The 20,858-nt window shown below is 36.6% G+C and overlaps 1 protein-coding gene across 1 annotated transcript in view; it reads right to left on the bottom strand.

Moving 5' to 3' along the window:
* The window catches only part of LOC142354080 (uncharacterized), a 69,760-nt gene that overhangs the window by 46,663 nt on the left and 2,239 nt on the right, over positions 1 to 20,858 (bottom strand). The window contains exons 2-4 of the mRNA XM_075406355.1: positions 19,550 to 20,058; positions 16,263 to 16,861; positions 8,861 to 8,949 (exon numbers count right to left, since the gene is read on the bottom strand). Of these exons, the coding sequence (XP_075262470.1) occupies positions 8,861 to 8,949; positions 16,263 to 16,861; positions 19,550 to 20,058 (1,197 nt within the window). The remainder of the gene's footprint in view (positions 1 to 8,860; positions 8,950 to 16,262; positions 16,862 to 19,549; positions 20,059 to 20,858) is intronic.

Consider the following 20,858-nt stretch of genomic DNA (forward strand, 5'->3'; position numbering starts at 1 on the left):
CCAAGTCTAAAATCAGACTTGAATTAGACTTGCCAAGACTAAAGTCAGACTTGGATTAGACCTGCCAAGACTAAAATCAGACTTGGATTAGACTTGCCAAGAATAAAATCAGACTTGGATTAGACTTGCCAAGTCTAAAATCAGACTTGGATTAGACTTGCCAAGACTAAAATCAGACTTGTATTAGACTTGCCAAGACTAAAAACAGACTTGGATTAGATTTGCCAAGACTAAAATCAGACTTGGATTAGACTTGCCAAGTCTAAAATCAGACTTGGATTAGACTTGCCAAGACTAAAATCAGACTTGGATTAGACTTGCCAAGACTAAAATCGGACTTGGATTAGACTTGCCAAGTCTAAAATCAGACTTGGATTAGACTTGCCAAGTCTGAAATCAGACTTGAATTAGACTTGCCAAGACTAAAATCAGACTTGGATTAGACTTGCCAAGTCTAAAATCAGACTTGGATTAGACTTGCCAAGACTAAAATCAGACTTGGAATAGACTTGCCAAGACTAAAATCAGACTTAGATTAGACTTGCCAAGAATAAAATCAGACTTGGATTAGACTTGCCAAGTCTAAAATCAGACTTGGATTAGACTTGCCAAGACTAAAATCAGACTTGGATTAGACTTGCCAAGACTAAAATCAGACTTGGATTAGACTTGACAAGTCTAAAATCAGACTTGGATTAGACTTGCCAAGACTAAAATCAGACTTGGATTAGACTTGCCAAGTCTAAAATCAGACTTGGATTTATACTTGCCAAGTCTAAAATCAGACTTGGATTAGACTTGCCAAGTCTAAAATCAGACTTGGATTAGACTTGTCAAGTATAAAATCAGACTTGGATTAGACTTGCCAAGACTAAAATCAGACTTGGATTAGACTTGCCAAGACTAAAATCAGACTTGGATTAGACTTGCCAAGACTAAAATCAGACTTGGATTAGATTTGCCAAGACTAAAATCAGACTTGGATTAGACTTGCCAAGTCTAAAATCAGACTTGGATTAGACTTGCCAAGACTAAAATCAGACTTGGATTAGACTTGCCAAGACTAAAATCAGACTTGGATTAGACTTGCCAAGTCTAAAATCAGACTTGGATTAGACTTGCCAAGTCTAAAATCAGACTTGAATTAGACTTGCCAAGACTAAAATCAGACTTGGATTAGACTTGCCAAGTCTAAAATAAGACTTGGATTAGACTTGCCAAGACTAAAATCAGACTTGGATTAGACTTGCCAAGACTAAAATCAGACTTGGATTAGACTTGCCAAGTCTAAAATCAGACTTGGATTAGACTTGCCAAGACTAAAATCAGACTTGGATTAGACTTGCCAAGACTAAAATCAGACTTGGATTAGACTTGCCAAGACTAAAATCAGACTTGGATTAGACTTGCCAAGACTAAAATCAGACTTGGATTAGACTTGCCAAGTCTAAAATCAGACTTGGATTAGACTTGCCAACTCTAAAATCAGACTTGGATTTAGACTTGCCAAATCTATAATCAGACTTGGATTAAACTTGCCAAGTCTAAAATCAGACTTGGATTAAACTTGCCAAGACTAAAATCAGACTTGGATTTTCCGACTATTTTTGACGTTTCCCCGGCTATTTTTGACGTTTTTTTTGGCTATTTTAGGCAATTTTTCGGCTATTTTAGACGTTTTTTTTTCAATTGCCAAGTCTAAAATCAGACTTGGATTAGACTTGCCACGTCTATAATCAGAATTGGATTAGACTTGCCAAGACTAAAATCAGACTTGGATTAGACTTGCCAAGTCTAAAATCAGATTTGGATTAGACTTGCCAAGTCTAAAATCAGACTTGGCTTTAGACTTGCCAAGTCTAAAATCAGACTTGTATTAAACTTGCCAAGTCTAAAATCAGACTTGGATTAGATTTGCCAAGACTAAAATCAGACTTGGATTAGACTTGCCAAGTCTAAAATCAGACTTGGATTAGACTTGCCAAGTCTAAAATCAGACTTGGATTAGACTTGCCAAGACTAAAATCAGACTTGGATTAGACTTGCCAAGTCTAAAATCAGACTTGGATTTAGACTTGCCAAGTCTAAAATCAGACTTGGATTAGACTTGCCAAGTCTAAAATCAGACTTGGATTAGACTTGCCAAGTATGAAATCAGACTTGGATTAGACTTGCCAAGACTAAAATCAGACTTGGATTAGACTTGCCAAGACTATGATCAGACTTGGATTAGACTTGCCAGGACTAAAAACAGACTTGGATTAGACTTGCCATGACTAAAATCAGACTTGGATTAGACTTGCCACGTCTAAAATCAGACTTGGATTAGACTTGCCAAGACTAAAATCAGACTTGGATCAGACTTGCCAAGTCTAAAATCAGACTTGGATTAGACTTGCCAAGTCTAAAATCAGACTTGAATTAGACTTGCCAAGACTAAAATCAGACTTGGATTAGACTTGCCAAGACTAAAATCAGACTTGGATTAGACTTGCCAAGACTAAAATCAGACTTGGATTAGACTAGCCAAGTCTAAAATCAGACTTGGATTAGACTTGCCAAGACTAAAATCAGACTTGGATTAGACTTGCCAAGACTAAAATCAGACTTGGATTAGACTTGCCAAGACTAAAATCAGACTTGGATTAGACTTGAAAAGACTAAAATCAGACTTGGATTAGACTTGCCAAGTCTAAAATCAGAGTTGGATTAGACTTGCCAAGTCTAAAATCAGACTTGGATTTAGACTTGCTAAATCTATAATCAGACTTGGATTAAACTTGCCAAGTCTAAAATCAGACTTGGATTAGACTTGCCAAGACAAAAATCAGACTTGGATTAGACTTGCCAAGACTAAAATCAGACTTGGATTAGATTTGCCAAGACTAAAATCAGACTTGGATTAGACTTGCCAAGTCTAAAATCAGACTTGGATTAGACTTGCCAAGTCTAAAATCAGACTTGGATTAGACTTGCCAAGTCTAAAATCAGACTTGGATTTAGACTTGCCAAGTCTATAATCGGACTTGGATTAGACTTGCCAAGACTAAAATCAGACTTGGATTAGACTTGCCAAGACTAAAATCAGACTTGGATTTTCCGACTATTTTTGACGTTTCCCCGGCTATTTTTGACGTTTTTTTCGGCTATTTTAGGCATTTTTTCGGCTATTTTAGACGTTTTTTTTTCAATTGCCAAGTCTAAAATCAGACTTGGATTAGACTTGCAAAGTCTACAATCAGAATTGGATTAGACTTGCCAAGACTAAAATCAGACTTGGATTAGACTTGCCAAGTCTAAAATCAGATTTGGATTAGACTTGCCAAGTCTAAAATCAGACTTGGATTTAGACTTGCCAAGTCTAAAATCAGACTTGGATTAGACTTACCAAGTCTAAAATCAGACTTGGATTAGACTTGCCAAGTCTAAAATCAGACTTGGATTTAGACTTGCCAAGTCTATAATCAGACTTGGATTAGACTTGCCAAGACTAAAATCAGACTGGGATTAGACTTGCCAAGACTAAAATCAGACTAGGACTAGACTTGCCAAGACTAAAATCAGACTTGGATTAGACTTGCCAAGACTAAAATCAGACTTGGATTAGACTTGCCAAGTCTAAAATCAGACTTGGATTAGACTTGCCAAGTCTAAAATCAGACTTGGATTTAGACTTGCCAAGTCTAAAATCAGACTTGGATTAGACTTGCCAAGTCTTAAATCAGACTTGGATTAGACTTGCCAAGACTAAAATCAGACTTGGATTAGACTTGCCAAGACTAAAATCAGACTTGGATTAGACTTGCCAAGTCTAAAATCAGACTTGGATTAGACTTGCCAAGTCTAAAATCAGACTTGGATTAGACTTGCCAAGACCAAAATCAGACTTGGTTTAGACTTGCCAAGACTAAAATCAGACTTGGATTAGACTTGCCAAGTCTAAAATCAGACTTTGATTAGACTTGCCAAGACTAAAATCAGACTTGGATTAGACTTGCCAAGACTAAAATCAAACTTTGATTAGACCTGCCAAGTCTAAAATCAGACTTGGATTAGACTTGCCAAGACTAAAATCAGACTTGGATTAGACTTGCCAAGACTAAAATCAGACTTGGATTAGACTTGCCAAGACTAAAATCAAACTTTGATTAGACTTGCCAAGTCTAAAATCAGACTTGGATTAGACTTGCCAACTCTAAAATCAGACTTGGATTAGACTTGCCAAGTCTCAGCCCAGACTTGGATTTAGACTGCCAAGTGTAAAAAGTGACATGATCATGGTTCTGAATCAGTAATGAAATAAGACTTGGATTAAGACTTGCCCAGTACTGAAAGTGACTTGGCGTTAGGTCCGGGTTATATTTTGCCTGCATCGGGAATCTCAGAGCTCTTACATCACAGAAAATTCAAAAATCAACGAAGGAATACCCCCTGAAAAATTTTCTCTGCAATCAAACTTATAAAGACAAGCACAGTTCCATGAGATAAAAATGAATTGCCCATAAACATTTATAATTGATGAAATGTCTTCTTTTTTAACCGGGTACACTTGAGCTCTATAGTTAACAATGAATTCTAATATGACATTTACATCATTAAAGCAGCATTTATTGACATAGAAGCTCAAAAATATTCCTGGTCTTATCCAAAGAAAATTTGAGTAAAAACATAATTTCGCGGTGATTTGGTGACGGCAGATTCTGCCTGAGACTTTTATCCCACCTTCGAGGTGTCAATAATTTTCCGGCTACTTAAACAAAACCGGCTCGGTAACACACCTCTTTTGAAGTTCCAATATTAATTAATCTACTGCTGGCCGCTTATTGGTGACTACACTTCATCTTTGCTCAGGTCGAGGTGTGCGTTAATGATCAGACAATTGAAAATTTTCATCTTGCATACTGAAAAAAGTTATAATTGTGCGGAAACTTTAAAACGAGGTAAAAACGAGCAAAATTTGAAAAACTAGTCAAAAATGAGCACAATTTCTAAAAACGAGCTTAAGTCTGATCATGGCGGATTTTAGTCTGGATGGGTCTGATCATAAACGCACACCTCTACCTGGGTGGCAGCAACTTCCAGACGGCCACGAAGTCAAAATTAACTATTGAAACACTGGATCAATCTAGTTTAAGTGGATTGAGGGAAGTGCTTTTTCCTCAATCCACTTGAAGTCCCTAGATCAACTCTAAATCTTTCAGAGCTCTAAGTCAAGCTCTAAGTCTTCCACCAGTGCCAAATTTTTACCCAAAAAACATGTAAGGTTAGGGGAAAAGGTAAGGGTAGGGGGGCTGGGGTAATCGGGGGAATTATTAAACAATTCCCCTAAAAACTCAGAATTCCCCTGCATCATTTAGAGGGTAATGGGGGGTAATTCGATACAAGAAGGGGGGTAATTGTGGGGGAGGGTAAAATGTTGCAAGAGTAGGGTGTAATATTGGGTGGTAAACTGATGCAAGATTAGGGAGGTAATTATCCCCCCTTGGAAGCCCTAATCATGCATAGTTTAGACCCCCATTCTCGAAGACTGACAATCTTGAGCTCGCAGCCTCTGTACCCTCAGCCGGTTCTCTAAACCATCAATTCTTGCCCAATTCTTGACGGTCCATCTATATAATTATACTCCCCATTTCCCAATCTGTTCCCCTAATCATACTTCGTTTTACCCCCTAAAATTACCCCCCTGATCATACATCTTTTTGAAGGTAAATTTTTGCGGGTAAAATAGAAAATTCCCCCATTACCCCCCACGCCCCTATTACACCCTAATCTATTATCATTTTACCCCCAAAGCTACCCCCCTCCACTAATCATACATCTTTTTTGGGGGGTAATTTTTTGGGGGGTGGGGTAAATTTTTAAAATTTCTTCCATTACCTTCCATTCCATTACCCCTATTCTTACATCGTTTAACCCCCCTAAAGTTACCGCCTAATCATACATCTCTATGGGGAGTAATTTTTGGGAGGTAAAATCTAAAAAAATTCTCCATTATCCCCATTACCACTCTAATCTTACATCGTTTTACCCCTCAGAGACAATTACCCCTACTCTTAAATCAGTTTGTGGGGTAACCAGGGGGTAATTTTTACACGGGCAGAAATTCGATTTAAGCCGATTCCCGCTTTTTGCCTCTCCACGTACCTTCTCCAATTTACATACTTGTAACTATAATCGCTTCAGAATTCACGGGAGAATTCAGATTAGATCACGATCCAATCTGACTTCTCAAGTGAAATCAACATCGATGATAACTATAAGCTTTTGAAACACGCACTTGCAGTTTTTAGAATGTCAGATCATAACAATGCCAGACTTTAAAATGCCAGATCAAAAAGTACACAAACAAGTAAAAACGTGCTTTTCAATTGAAATTGATTGTATAGTTGTTACATAGGACCTCGTTAAATGAGCACGAGTCAATTGGGTTCTTTTCCGTTTGTACCACCCCCCCCCCCCCCCCAGCTTACTGAATGCATATTGTTTGCACCACACCCAGACCCACGTGATATAATTTTAACATTGAATTACTATGTTATCGCACGTGCTCTCTATTTGGAACCTAAATGCAATATATACATAGCAGAAATGGGACCTCTTTAGTTTGTGCACTGCCCACCAGTACGTTATGCTCCCCCAGTTACAGACCTTATGTTATTATGTGGTGAATCACTATGTTAAAATAATGGCATATACGTCTGGGGGTTGCAAATAAAATGCATCCTTTCTGCTTGAAAAGCGCAAAGGAAAAGATCCCAAAATTATTCAAAAGTCAAAAAATCAAAAATGTTTTATCAAAAGATTTTCATCAGGAAAACAAAAGGGCTGATTGTTTGCAAAAGTGATATTCCTGTTTTTTTGCAAGATTTAGCATCTGTTCGTTTCTCCCAAATCAAGTACAACCTAGCGTCCAATATGGTTATTAACTTGATGGCATGAGAGTGCAGTTAGTGTGTGGGTAAAACTATAAGCACTACATGGATGGGGATGTAGGTCTTTAAAATTTTCCTCTTTTCGCAATCAGAAATTGTAATCATTTTTGCATGTAAAGTGTTTTTGAGAGAACTTGTGAAACGCGTGCTTCAGTATAGGATAAATGAATCTGATGAACTCAATGAGAAAGTCTGTCAATAATCGATAACCATAAGCGGTTAGTGGTTTTTGCCAGAGTTTCGAAGTGACCTTAGCAGATTCGCGTAACCTTTTTGAAACACACGTTGTTCAGATTCAGTCAAAAACATTTTACTTGCAAAAGTGAAAAAAAATTTAATTTCGAAAAAGAATATAACCTTGCAGATGGAAATACCACCATCCCATTAATGCTTATAGTTACATTTTCATACTATAATTGCACTCTCATGTCAGCAAGCTAAACACCATATTGGAGGTTAAGTTGCAGATGATTTGGGAGATCCGAATAGAGGGTATTTTTTGCACAAAAGAAATCAGGAACATCACTTTTGCAGGCAATCAGCCCTTTTCTTTTTCTGATGAAATTTTTTTGATGAACAACTTTTGACTTTTTTGACTTTTTAAATCATTTTGGGATCTTTTCGGTTTGTGCTCCCCAAGCATAGTGGATGCATATTGTTTGCAACTCCCGGACGCATGTCATTTTTTTAAATAGTGATTCACCATATAATGGCACAAGCTCCGCAACTGGGGGAGCAAAACTTACTGGAGGTCTGCACAAATGGAAAAGATTCAATCTGCTATACGTATAAATTGCATTTTGTCCAAATGTCTTTTTTTCAAATTAAGAAATGGGTAATTTTTCCTAAAAAAAAGATGGCAGAAGAGAATACAACACTGGCAGAAAGACTTGTGAAAACCTTAAATGGCTGGGTAAACTCTGGAGAAAATTATTGAAGTGAAAGAAACGGATCTTGAATTCTATTGAACTTCGATCAACGGATCTTTTCCGTGTGTGTGCCCCTCCCCAATAGTTAAAAAGCACGCGCCATTCATTATTAAATAGTTGTTAAAATATACCACGCGGGTCTCGGAGCGCAATTGAAAAGCTGTTACTAAGCTGGAGGCAAAAACAGAAACAATTGTGATTGATATGTGCTCATTTAGTGGGGCTCTATGTAACAACTTTACATTCAATTTTAAACATAAAGCACGTTTTTACTTGATTGCCCATTTTAAGATCTGATACCCTATAAATCAAAATCTGTCATTTTGTAATCTGGTATGGTTAAGATCTTGCATTCTGAAACTTGCATGTGCGTGTTTCAAAAAAGGTTATGTGACTCTGCTAAAGTTACTTCGAAACTCTGCCAAAAATCTTGAACCGCTTCGTGGTTCTTGATTATTGCCGGACTTTCTCAGTGACTTCATCAGGGTCACGTAACCTATACAGAAATGGGAGAAGGTACATAGAGAGGCAAAAAAGCGGGAGTTGGTTTAAATCGAATTTTTGAAATCTTAGAGCTTACGATTCTTGACGAGAGTCATGCACAGATAATACAGTACAAGAAAGCACTTTTTCAGCAAAAAATATAAGAATAGATGTGAGTTGCATGAAAAGTCTCTCTCCGTTACCAACAGTAAGCAGTGAAATTTAAAATTTTCAGCTAAAACCGTTACATCTATACAATTTTGACGCATATGTTTTACCATAATGTGAAGGGAATTTGATTAAAAAACCGAAGAAATATATCAGAAGTAAGTGATGGATGGTAGAGGGCGGGAAAAAGTGACTAACTTGATTAAGAGTATATCGTTCAGAAAATCATTACGATTTTTTGGAAGGCTTTCTGATACTTTACTGTTGAGATCGGTGTATTCTCGAAAAATAATTTCTTATAGTGCGAAAAATAATTTCTTATAGTGCGTTAATGTGAGTCACTATTACCTGTATTGGGAGAAAGTGCCCCTATGTACTGCGTGCTGTCAAGAAACATTGTCAGCTTCAGGCTAAGTGTGTCATCGCCTCTTTCATTTCTGAAACAAAATAAAAGCGTTGATGATTCCGCCAATTAATTTCTTAACGAATTTTTTGTAAAACTGAGTATACCCCAGATATTTGAAAATTTCTTGCAAAAGGTAATTTCTTGCAAAATTTCTTATCTTACAAACTTCTTGCAAAAGGGTCTTCCAAATACTTATAAGATTATGCGTCGCCTGATCAAGACTTGGCAAGACAATTTATCAAGTCTTAAATGATTTTTAAAAATATCAAGTCTGATAAGATCTTAAACGAAATAAGTTCACTTATGTCAGGCTTACAAGATATTAATTCTACCTTTTAAGATCTTACAGGGTCAAAAACCTGCCTTGCAAAAAAGTTCATCGTGTAGTATCTCAGAAGATTCTTATAAGATCTTGTAAGATAAACATTTGGAAAGCAATTACTCATCTTATTGAAAAAATTTTTATCGGATCTAATAAGATTAAAATTCTTTAAGTATGGCGTGTTCATCAAACTCAGAACTGCTTTCAAGCAAGAGCCAAAAAACTACAGCATGCAAAAACTAAGTGTCACAGCAACAAAGAGAAAATTATCTTATATTGTTTTTGAGACATTTAAGATATTATTAAAAAGTTTATTCGAACATCAAGGGCTTTTTCCTGAAGCAGTGATTATCAAACTAGGCTGAAAATGTTTTCTCAAAGATAAAATTATTTGGGACGGCTAAGTTGAGCCTTGGTAACAAGTTGAGACCGCGAATAAAACTGGCACCAAAATAAACTCAACGAACAGTTTTTTGTTTCATAATTGGTTAGTTGTTGATTATTTTTTACTTTCTTAGGATCCTGACTCAGTTAAGGCAATATCGAAATCAATAAAACATGTGTTTACAGATATTAGACGACAAAATTTCTGCCCTACGTGATTTTATCTTGTAAAATTTGATAAGATAATTATCAGATCTTATGAGACAACAATTCAGTAAAGTTGAATTATAATCCTATTAGATCAGATAAGTATCCTATCAGATCCTACACGGTTAAAGTTCACGTAGAGCAGAATCTATATCGTAAAACTTAAAATAAGACCTTGCAACACAATAGTTTTGATCAGCATCTTATCAGATCTTACACGATAAAAATTAAAGAATCATTGGGGTATACCACCATATCAATCTAAAAACAAATTGAATGTTTTAAATATTCGGTGCATTTGATAAAGAAAGCTTAGTACTGACATTGCCGTGAAAAAATTTAAAGCAAAAACATTTGAACAAATTTGCACATCAAAAAATTACGAATGGTTCAATAATCTTGTGGAAAACAAATTGTTTTCGTTGTCAAAATTAAATAAAAGTTGATTCCATCCAAAGAAATTGAGGAAAAAATTTTTTCACAACTAAATAATTTTCTTACAAAAGTGACTTCAAAACAGAAAAAAGTCTCATTGAAAACAAAAATGAATTCAATATAAATTGGATGACTGACGACCAAAGGAAGCACGTGTAATATGATAATCAAATTTACATTTTTGAACCTTGGTGCAGGGCCTTCCTTATATCTCTAAGAATCGAAGTGAGCCAAAATTTTTCAACGCTACAAGTCGCCAGACACTGCAACGCCCACGATAACCGCTACAAATTAGTGACACGTTTCTGTAGGATACAGTAGCAATTAGAGGTCATTGTATCAAGTATAGTCATGTAAGAAAGTCAGATCGTTCAAAATGAAATTGGAAATGTAGAAGTCAAGATTTTTATGTAACCACGTCTTAGCTTCATAAGCATTGTTGATTGTCTTTATACAGTTGATTTCTCTATATGCTTCCATTACAGTAAAAAAATATATGTCTATTGTTTTAAAGGGAATGGCGTATTTAAATATTCCCCAACTCCTACAATGGTGACCCTTAACTGTTAATATACGCCTAAAATGGAAGCTAAATAACTATTTTTTCCTTCAAGCTAATCAAATTTAATCGTTTTAGTACAACAAAATTTGAGTCGAACTTTACCTTTGCCCGACTTCTTAAATTTGTTTCTTTTCCGGAGCGCCGTTGTTTTTTCCCATTACTGGTTTTAAGGTGATGGATGGTTCAAGGGGTAGCCCTGTAGGTACAGGTTTAGGGGGTTTGGGTACGGTAAGTTCCGTTTCGGTTTCGGCAGGTACTGGTCAGGGTTTGGTAGGTACAGGTTCGGGTATGGTAATAACAGTTATTGGTATGGCGGGTGCAGTTATAGGTACAGGTTCAGGTGACGCTGCAGGTTCGGTAGGTTCAGATATTGGGGGACAGGTTCCATCAGGATCCCAAACTCTAGCTGGAGCGATAGATGCGAATTTGTTGATTGCTCAACAACATTTAGCTTTAGGTGGCTACGTTGGTAGAGTTTCTGTGAAACCTCCTGTTTTCTACAGGTCAAATCCTGGAGTATGGTTCCGTCAAATGGAATCTCAATTTTTTCTAGCCGAAATAACAAATGATGAGAAAGAATTCCATCACATACTTGTTGCAATTCCTGAAGACGTTGCAATCAATCTTCCAATGGACATAGACATCAAAGATCATATCTACGGCATTTTCCAGAAGTCGAAACAAGAAATGATTGAAGAAGCCCTGGGAATGATTTCATTGGACAGTCAAAAACTTTCTTTGTGCTTGATGAGAATTCAAGGAAAGCTTGCTGAATGTAACTTGACATTAGATGACGATCTTTTAAAGCACAGGTTAATGCAAGTAATGCCAATTTTTTTGAAAACAGCACTCTCAGCCGACCTAGAACTTCCTGTTGAACAATTTCCCAAATTAGCTGATACAATTTATAGCTACTCAAACACTGTAGTTGCCACAAGTCCTCCAAACATATTTGCGACCTCTACACAGCAGATGCCATCAAGATCATTATAAATCAGCATTCAATACAATACAACCAATCAGTAAACAAATCAAAGTCAAAGAGAACACACATAGACCTTTCACAGCAGGTCAAAGACCAAAATTTTGTCGCTATCATCTCTACTTTGCCGAAAAAGCAAAATCATGTGAAACATGGTGTCAATGGCCCGGACAAAAGCCCAAAAACAGAGAGTCAACGCCTCGCACAAACTCTCCAGCAAATCCGTCAAATTTTTAACCCCTAGTTGGTGCGCGGCAACCTCTGGGGTTAATCTCTGCACTCGCATAGCCGCTAAATTAGGAGACAATTCAATTGATGTTATAGCAGACACAGGTTGAATGACATCAATAATTATGCCAAGTTTTGTTAATAAAAACTTCCTAACACTTACTGTAACAAAACTTAGAGCAATCAATGGAGATTCAAATAAAATTTTTGACAGAATGTTGCTATCAATTTCGATTCCTTCAATGCGAAGAACATTTCCTTTCACATTCTTTATAGCAGATGTCGAAGACAATATACTTGGCTGAGACTTCCTGAATGAATTCAAAATTACAGTTAATAGTGATAACCTCACCTTAACTGACAACATAACAGGTCTTTCTACGAGACAATTTTTAACACCAGTTCAAGACAGTCATTTATCAGACCAGATTGTTAACAATGAATTTTTGTCAATTGAGAATGATAGACTAAGAGCAATGATGTAAAACTATTGTGGTGTTTTTGATGACGTTAATTTTGATGTCGAAGCAAAACATAAAACAGTCCAAAGAATTGAAACATCCGGGAAATAAGTTTTCTCTAAACCAAGACAGTTGACTCCACAAAATCTAAAAATAGTCAGAAGTGCCTTTGATGAAATGCATCGGCTTGGTATATTACGGCCATCTAAGAGTCCTTATTCATCACTTTTGCATATTGTACCGAAGAAAGAAATTGGCGATTGGAAAGCCTGCGGTGACTACAGATCTCTAAATCACATAACTGTCAAAGATAGTTATCCAAGGCCTCAACTTTCAATGGTTGAACTTAATGGCAGAGCAATTTGCAGCAAACTTAACTTGATCAAACCAGATATCATCAGATACCGATTCACTCAGATGACATAGGAAAAACAGCAGTAACTACACATTTTGGTTTGCTTGAATTTATCAGAATGCCATTTGGTCTGAAAAATGCAGGAAAAACAATTCAACGATGTATTCAAGAAGTTGTTCAGAATTTTTCAGATGTGTTTGTTTACTCAGACGACGTATTGGTAGCATCCTCTGATATTGAGTTGCATCTAAAAACACTTGATCGCTTGTTAAAAAAATTAAACGAATATGGCTTGCGTTTAAACCTGAGTAAATGCAATTGGCCTAAAGAAACTGTTGATTTCTTAGAATGTGAAATTTCTTCTTAAGGAATTCAACCACTTGCATCAAAGCTTGAAAGCTTGATTGGCTCACAAGAACCCAAAATTTAATTCTTTCTTTTTACAGGAAGCATTTTCCGCATTATGCGCAAATTATTGAGCTTTTACAGCATCTTCTTAATTCAAGTCAACTAACACAGAAAAAGAGAAAGAATAAAGCTAATTTGCTTTTGAATACCATGGAACCCACCTATGATTGGCTTCCGCAGCATTCAGAATCTTTTAGCGCAGCTCAATGAGGCATTGAGTTCAGACAAAAACCGACCACTAGCATTTTTCCTAGACGCCTAACACAAGCACAACGAAATTACAGCACTTTTGATAAAGAATTGCTTGCAATTTATGCTGCAACTGTTAAATTTCGGTATCTCATAGATGCCAAAAAAACTGTTGTTTTCACGAACCACAAGACTTTAGCTTGCACTTTTTGTCGAATAAGCCCATCTAATAAACATAGTCCTCGACAAGGCAGACAGCTTTCTTTTATAGCTGAATACATAAATAAAATTCACCATTTGTCAGGGTCGGAAAACATTGTTGCCGATTGTTTCTCTCGTCCTTCAGTTGATTCTAATGAACAATCTCAAATTGTATCCGGCGTCTATATCGACGTTTTTGATTTACCAAAATTAGCGAAAAGACAAACAGATTTTTTCGTACTCGAATGACAAATGAATATTTGAACGGATTACAAGAGGTTACTATTGGCAATGAGAGACTTCTATGTGATAAATTTGTTTTTTCAGGACCTATTTTGCCTCCCGGTTGGCGCTTTCCTATTTTCAGCCAGTTCCATGACTTATGTCATCCTGATTTGAAAGTCACGAAATGGATGATTCTAATAAGATTTATAAGGCCACAAGCTGGTCAAAATATCAAATTGTGGTGCAAAGAATGTCTTCAGTGCAAACTGAACAAGATTTCAAGACTTACAAAACCTAAGACTTGCAAGATTAATGATGGCATTGCCAGATTCAGTCTTATACATTTAGATATTGTGGGACCCCTTTCAGCAGTTCCAGATTCTCCTCATAGGTATCTTGTAACGTTTATCGACAGAAAGACAAAGTGGGTTGAAGCTTAACCTGTATCGTCAACTACCGCTGATGTTTTAAGTGATGTTTTTCTAATTTCCTGGTTTTCAAGATTTGGAGTGCTTTTATACATAACCACAGACAGAGATTCTCATTCGAAAGTGGACTCTTCGAATGCTTAGCAAAAACTATTGGCTTTTGTCGGCTAAGAATAACTGCTTATCATCTTCAATCAAACGGTCCGTTAGAAAGATTTCATAGAACACTTGAAGAGGCTTTAAAGTCGTCTAAAAGCGATTGGCTTAGAGCCCAGTCTATTGTTCCGTTTGGAATTCGAATTAAATCTTCGATTGGAATTTCTGCATTATGGGCCACCACTGGTCTTGATGTTCTGATCCCGAATGCCAAAGTCAATGATAAATTATAAAAATTGTTATTTGAGTATATTTGCCCGCTACAAAGTCATCTAGACTGTTTAGTTTTTCACCTCAGAGAGAAAAACAAAATCAAGTTCTAAAGACAATGTTTTCATTCCGAAAGAACTCTCTCAATGTTCTTATGTCTGGCTGCGCATTGACCCTGTAAAACAGCCATTAGAAATCCTTATTTTGGTCCACATGAAGTATTCTCTTTCAATCTTGAGTTTAAAACAGCGAAAATAATTTTGAAGGGTTTGAGCCAAACAGTTAGTATACAAAGGCTAAAACCGTGCAAATTGCCTTTAGTCGCCAGAAAGAGCCATCAGCCGAAACATAAAGCAAACAAAAGCCCAATTAAGAGCAATTTTGAGACAAAATTAAGTTTTCAAGAGCGCTATTGTTTTGTAATGAGCCATATAATCGAGCAATGCTCAAATGTTGTCACAAAAATTGCCTCATCAAGTGGTTTCATTTAGATTGTGTCGGTCGGCTTAAGAGCACATCCAAAATACTCATGGTTCTGTTCAACGTGCAAACGCACTGTCTCGGTCAAACATGTGCGTATAGAATATGAGAAATTGGGCAGTAAATGAAAAATTTTGCCTTTATCTTGATTTAAATGCAGCTTTTTGCAGATTGTTTGCAGCGTTGTTATTCTCCCCATTCATTTTTTCTTTCGGTTATTTATTTAAATTTTGTCCCCAAGACTCCCCTTTAAATTGTGAGTAATATAAAAGCTGCTATTATTTACAACTACAAGCCACCTTAAAGCCAAGTTTCGTACGGAAAAGTACAAAGTTTTCCCAAATTTTGGCCAAATTCCTCCATTTTAACACATAATTTCTCCTCTTTCACGGCAGAAATTTGGCCTAATTCAGTATTCTTTACTCTTTTTTAACCATTAATTGGTTTTAAATTACATTGTTTGTCATATTTTTTATTTTTTTCCATTTTTGTTTATTTTTCATTATTTTTGATAAAATTGTTTATTTTAGGTTATTTTAGGTTATTTCAGCTTTTTTACTTTTGGGCGACGTCCACAACCTACAGGGCAATGTGGACAAGTTATTGGGTATTGTGGACAACCTCTGGGACGATTTGGGTTCTATTTGGTGGATATTCTACGATATTTTGGATTTTTTACGAATTTTGGTGGATATTCTAATTTTACGGTGTTTTGGGTCTCCGATACTCAGGAGGGTGAGATATGCAGGATACAGTAGCAATTAGAGGTCATTGTATCAAGTATAGTCATGTAAGAAAGTCAAATCGTTCAAAATGAAATCAGAAATGTAGATTTTTGATTGTCTTCATTTTTGAAATGTAAGCATTTTTGATTGTCTTTACAGTTGATTTCTCTATATGCTTCCATTACTGTAAAAAAAACATGCCTATTGTTTTAAAGGGAATGGCGTATTTAAATATTAAGTCAGGATTCCCCAACTCCTACATTTCTCAGTAAGGCAGTTGTTTTTCACAACTATATACAGCAAGTCTTTTATCTTGCTATGAATATCTTCCCAAGTATTTCTTGGGATATAATTTTTTATCGACCAGTGCGTGACAGTCTACTAACTTATTGGGATTGAAATAGTAACATAATCCATACACTGGATCAGAACCCGCATGAATTAGATCGTCAGGGCAGTTTTTGTCTCCAAATGTGCATTGAACAATAAAATCCTCCAATTCTGCAACCAGTATGAAATATTTCCACATATCAGCTGTTGGATAATTGAAAGCAAGTGCCTGGCGAAGGTCTGCATAATCGTCCACTTCTGAAGATGTGAATAGTTTGTAGTGATCTGGTGTGACCCTCTCAAAGTTGTCCCATATGTCTAATGTCGTGAGATTTTGCTCAGCTTGGTACCTGTGCCAGACAGATTTGAAATAGGTGTCTTGATTGATTTCGTTGGCTGTAGTTGAGTTAAAAAGTGATGTCTTCCCCGCATTAAAAGTTGGTTTTGTGGTCACTTCATGTTCTTTTGGAGGAGAAATCATCTGATAGGTCAATTTTAAACTGGCAGAAGGTGTAAACAAGACACTGTTTAGGAATATTGTCACAATACTGCTGTTGAAGGCTACATGTTGAACGGTTTTGATGCTGTTTGATTCACTGTCAATGCAGAATATAAATTCTTGTTCACCAGCTGGTTGAGATCCGCCCAAGATAGCCTATCACATTAACACCGATTAACACAGATTAACACATTAAAATAAATTTACCAAATTACAAACACCAATCACCAATTTTATAAAGTGTGTGTCAATTTTTTCGAGTTTCTTTTTCTTCAGTGACCATAAACCCCTTTAGAGACTTCTGCGTGGTTTATCATGCTGATTGAAGGGGATCATAATTAGCCTTAAGAGTAAAGGCTTCAAGGGTTTCGGCAATGATCATATATTTGTTTCGTTTGTTTGATTATTTTAGTTTCCCCAAAGTTTTTAAAACTCTTTGTCTTTTTTGGCTAGCGGTGTTAATTTTTAGGATTGTTTTCAAGAAAACTTAGTAAGAACTCATATGAAATTTTTTTTAAAAAAAAGGTCAATCGTAATTGGACACGAGGATCTGAAAAAGTGTGATTCCAAACCGCTGGAAGGACTCAACACAGTCAAATTGCTCTGTCATAAAGGTGCTGATCGTTTTATGTTATAATTTATTGGCTTTAGAGTTCAATAAACAAAGAAGACACGCGTATAAAAGAACGTTCTAGTTTCTTTGGCCTCTGCAAATACTGCTATTTTTGTTTTGTTTTTTAGTTTGAAAAGCGATCATACGCATTCCGTCAACGGAAAACTAATTTTCAGAACAGTCTAACGTTTGAAGGCAATACTTTTGAAATCTTACAAAACTTAATACGGCCTTCAACGGCTCCGTACTATGTTTTGTAATTTTTCAATGTTGAGAAAAGTAAAAGCCAGTACCAAAATAGTAATTAAAAATGATCTCTATGAAATAAGCGTTTCATTATATATCGCTTTTCAGAAGTCAAACTAAAGAAATTGGTATTTACAACATTTCTGTACGTTGCCGTAGAAAACTTGTTACGGCCTTAAACGGCGCCGTACAAAGTTTTTTTAAGTTTTCTACGGCACCGTATAAGTCTTAGTATGTTTTCAAAGTTTCGTCTAAGGTGGGCAACCTGGGTTGATCTGCCACAGATACAGTAGTTCTAATTTTTTATTTATTTTTTTTTGCTTTGTTTTTGACGACTTGCCCCGTTATGTTTTTCTTGTAAGATGTGTATTGTTCAGAGCCTTCCAAAAGGGGTAACCGGGAACATTCAGAGGGTCTTAATATTCTTTAGAAGCCCTTAGCTGCCTTTAGTAGTCTCTCGATTGATAAGAGTGCTGAACCTAATCGGAAGACCTAAATTCAAGGTGAAAAGATCATTTCGATCAGAATTCTGTAATATAGTTGCGTCTTGGCAGCGCAAACATCTCTCAGTAAAAACAAAAATAGAAGAAAACAAAACACTTGAAATAATTTCTGATCAGAATAGAAAGCTTTCGAAGCCGCCTCTGATCACACATGTTCAGTACCATTATCCACACTAAAATGCACTCGAAAAATTTTTTTAAAACCTTTTTATTCGAGCGCACCCAACTCAGGTATACGCCCGAAGATGATCTAATCACAGGTCTAGTCGGCTTGGATTCCTCGATCTGGAAAACCTTGCTCCTCATACTTGGAAAATACTTTTCATTTCCCTGATTTTTGATACTGACTTTTGGTCGGCGAAAAGGTTTGCGAAATGGAGCTGAAAATCTGACAGTCACTGTAAATTTTACAGTAGTGATGCATTTTTTAGCGCATATCATGACTTTATTTTCACAAAATTTATCTCATTGATTACTATTACTAAAAAAGAATAATTTATTGAGCAATGCGGGCCAAAATTATGTAAGATAAGCAATAAATTGCGCAAAAAAATTACAGCAATTTTCTTACATAGCTCTGCGTTGAATAGTGACGTAAATTCAACGCATTCACTGCACAATTGGGTAAAACTATTGCGGGATTTTTTTTGGTTAACGCTAATTACAATTAATTTCCAAGATTTCAGTTTTCTAATCGTCTAGTTAACATAATTTTTTGCTTCTAAGCGTAGATCAAACATTTCACTTATCTTTAAGTTTGCGTTTGAAATACAAATACCTACCTAAGTACGCTGCACCTACCAACCTAATATTAAGTATGCAAATCCCGACATTATACCTCCCACACTTCCATCTACCCCTCCACTTATCCCCACCACCACCACCACCACAACCACCACCACCACCACCACCACCACCACCACCACCACCACCACCACCACCACCGCCGCCGCCGCCGCCGCCTTTCTGCTTCTTTTTATCATCAGTTTTTTTCTCAAATGGTTTTCCCATTCCATTCATATTCCATTCTTGGTGTAGTTTTTTATTTAGTCTATGAAAATTCTGTTGTTTTAGGATTAGCCCTTTTTCCTCTTAGATTAAAGCGTGAGCGTTTAATTTATGTAAGATCAACGTTGAATGAAACGCTAAAATCAGTGAGATCAAAGTTTAATTTCAAGCGTTGAAATTATGTAAGATCCACGCTTTGATAGGCAAAATTATGTACGATCAACACTAAATTAAACAAAACAAAAGGTAAGATATACGCTTATAAACCCATATTTTAGCAAGATTAACGCTAAATTTAACGAATCTTTAAGATCTACGCTGAGTTATGTAGGATGACGCTTAGAACGCTAAAACTTGAAAGATAAGCTGTAACTAGCGTTGAAAATTTATGAAATTTCGAGTTTTAACTTTTTGATTATTGAGTCAATATTTGATTGTGAAACTCGCGTAATAAAAAAGATGGAAAAGTGTTACCTCTGCTTCTTCGAGATTTTTTTCTTGTCCAATTATGAGAACTGATGGTGAAGAGAGGTCAAGGCATGGATTCGCAGAGATGTGAAGTTGTAATGTAATTCTGATCGAAGAAGAGGGATCATGTGCCTTTATGATTCTCCGCCACTGTTGGGCAGTGTTTCCAATGGGTGACTTAAGAGTCCTGGGATGTAATACGGCAGGGAGGAGCTCCTCCAATTTATATGTTTTGGGGCATGGGAAATAAGGGTTAATCTCATCGATCGCGTATGGGCATTCTACGACATGGTCGCATTGTTTCGCGCAGAAATCACTGACATAAGGATAATTGCATTGAATATAAGGTGGAAAACAGAAAAATGAACCATATCCCTTCTCACTGCGCCATCTGTTGGCCTCGAAACATCCAATTGCATCCAATTTCTCATCACTTCCATCATCACAATGAACCTTTCCATCACAGATCCACTGGTGAGGAATGCAGACCCTCTTGTCTTCACACAAGAAGTAGTCTAAAAAATAATAACCGGTTACTCAGTTCGGGGTTTCGAAAAGATTTTTGATCAGACGAAATTCCAGCGTACACTGTCACATCATACGGCCGTTGGTAATAGACTGGGATCAACAGCACGAGCGCGAGATGGTCTGGACAATGATCTGGATATGATTTGTTGAGAAGCTACCACGTCGAGGTGCCCAGACCGAAGTGACCTCTGATCAGAAAATGCTCAAAAGCACGCATGCGAAGTATATGGTCTGGAAACGTCTTCGACAGCATTTTAGTCTGAACAGCGGCATGGAACTTGTCTGATCAGAGATCACTCCGATCTGGGATGATCTGATTAGAGGCGGATTCGAGCGCACACTGATCTGATCAAAAGCAATTTTCAACGCAATATAGTCTGACGGTTTTGAACCAGAGTAAGTTTCCAATGAACAATAGTCTGGCCACAGCGGTTTCGAGATCTAGAAATGAAAAAAAGTTTTGTCTTGACAAATCACACAGTAAACAGACAATCAAAATTTTGAGAATCTTGGTTTGGATAACATCTTCTTCATGGGGACCGGCACACACAAATTACAATCGAATAAGTAATGAAAAAAAGAGCCGGAGCACAGTTAAAACTGTTAAAACTGGACCAGGGAGCTCACTTTAGAAAAAACACGAGAACGTAATATTCTTTAATAGTGATTATCTCTTTTCTTCGCTTATGTTATTCTCAAAACTTTTATCGTTACAAAAACTTGCCCAAAGAGCATCACAAGGTAACTCCGTCCTAACTCCAATCTATATTCCAATCTATATGTTTAT

This window comes from Convolutriloba macropyga, chromosome 15 (genome assembly GCF_964194025.1).
Source record: "Convolutriloba macropyga chromosome 15, txConMacr16.3, whole genome shotgun sequence".
Lineage (NCBI taxonomy): Eukaryota > Metazoa > Xenacoelomorpha > Acoela > Convolutidae > Convolutriloba > Convolutriloba macropyga.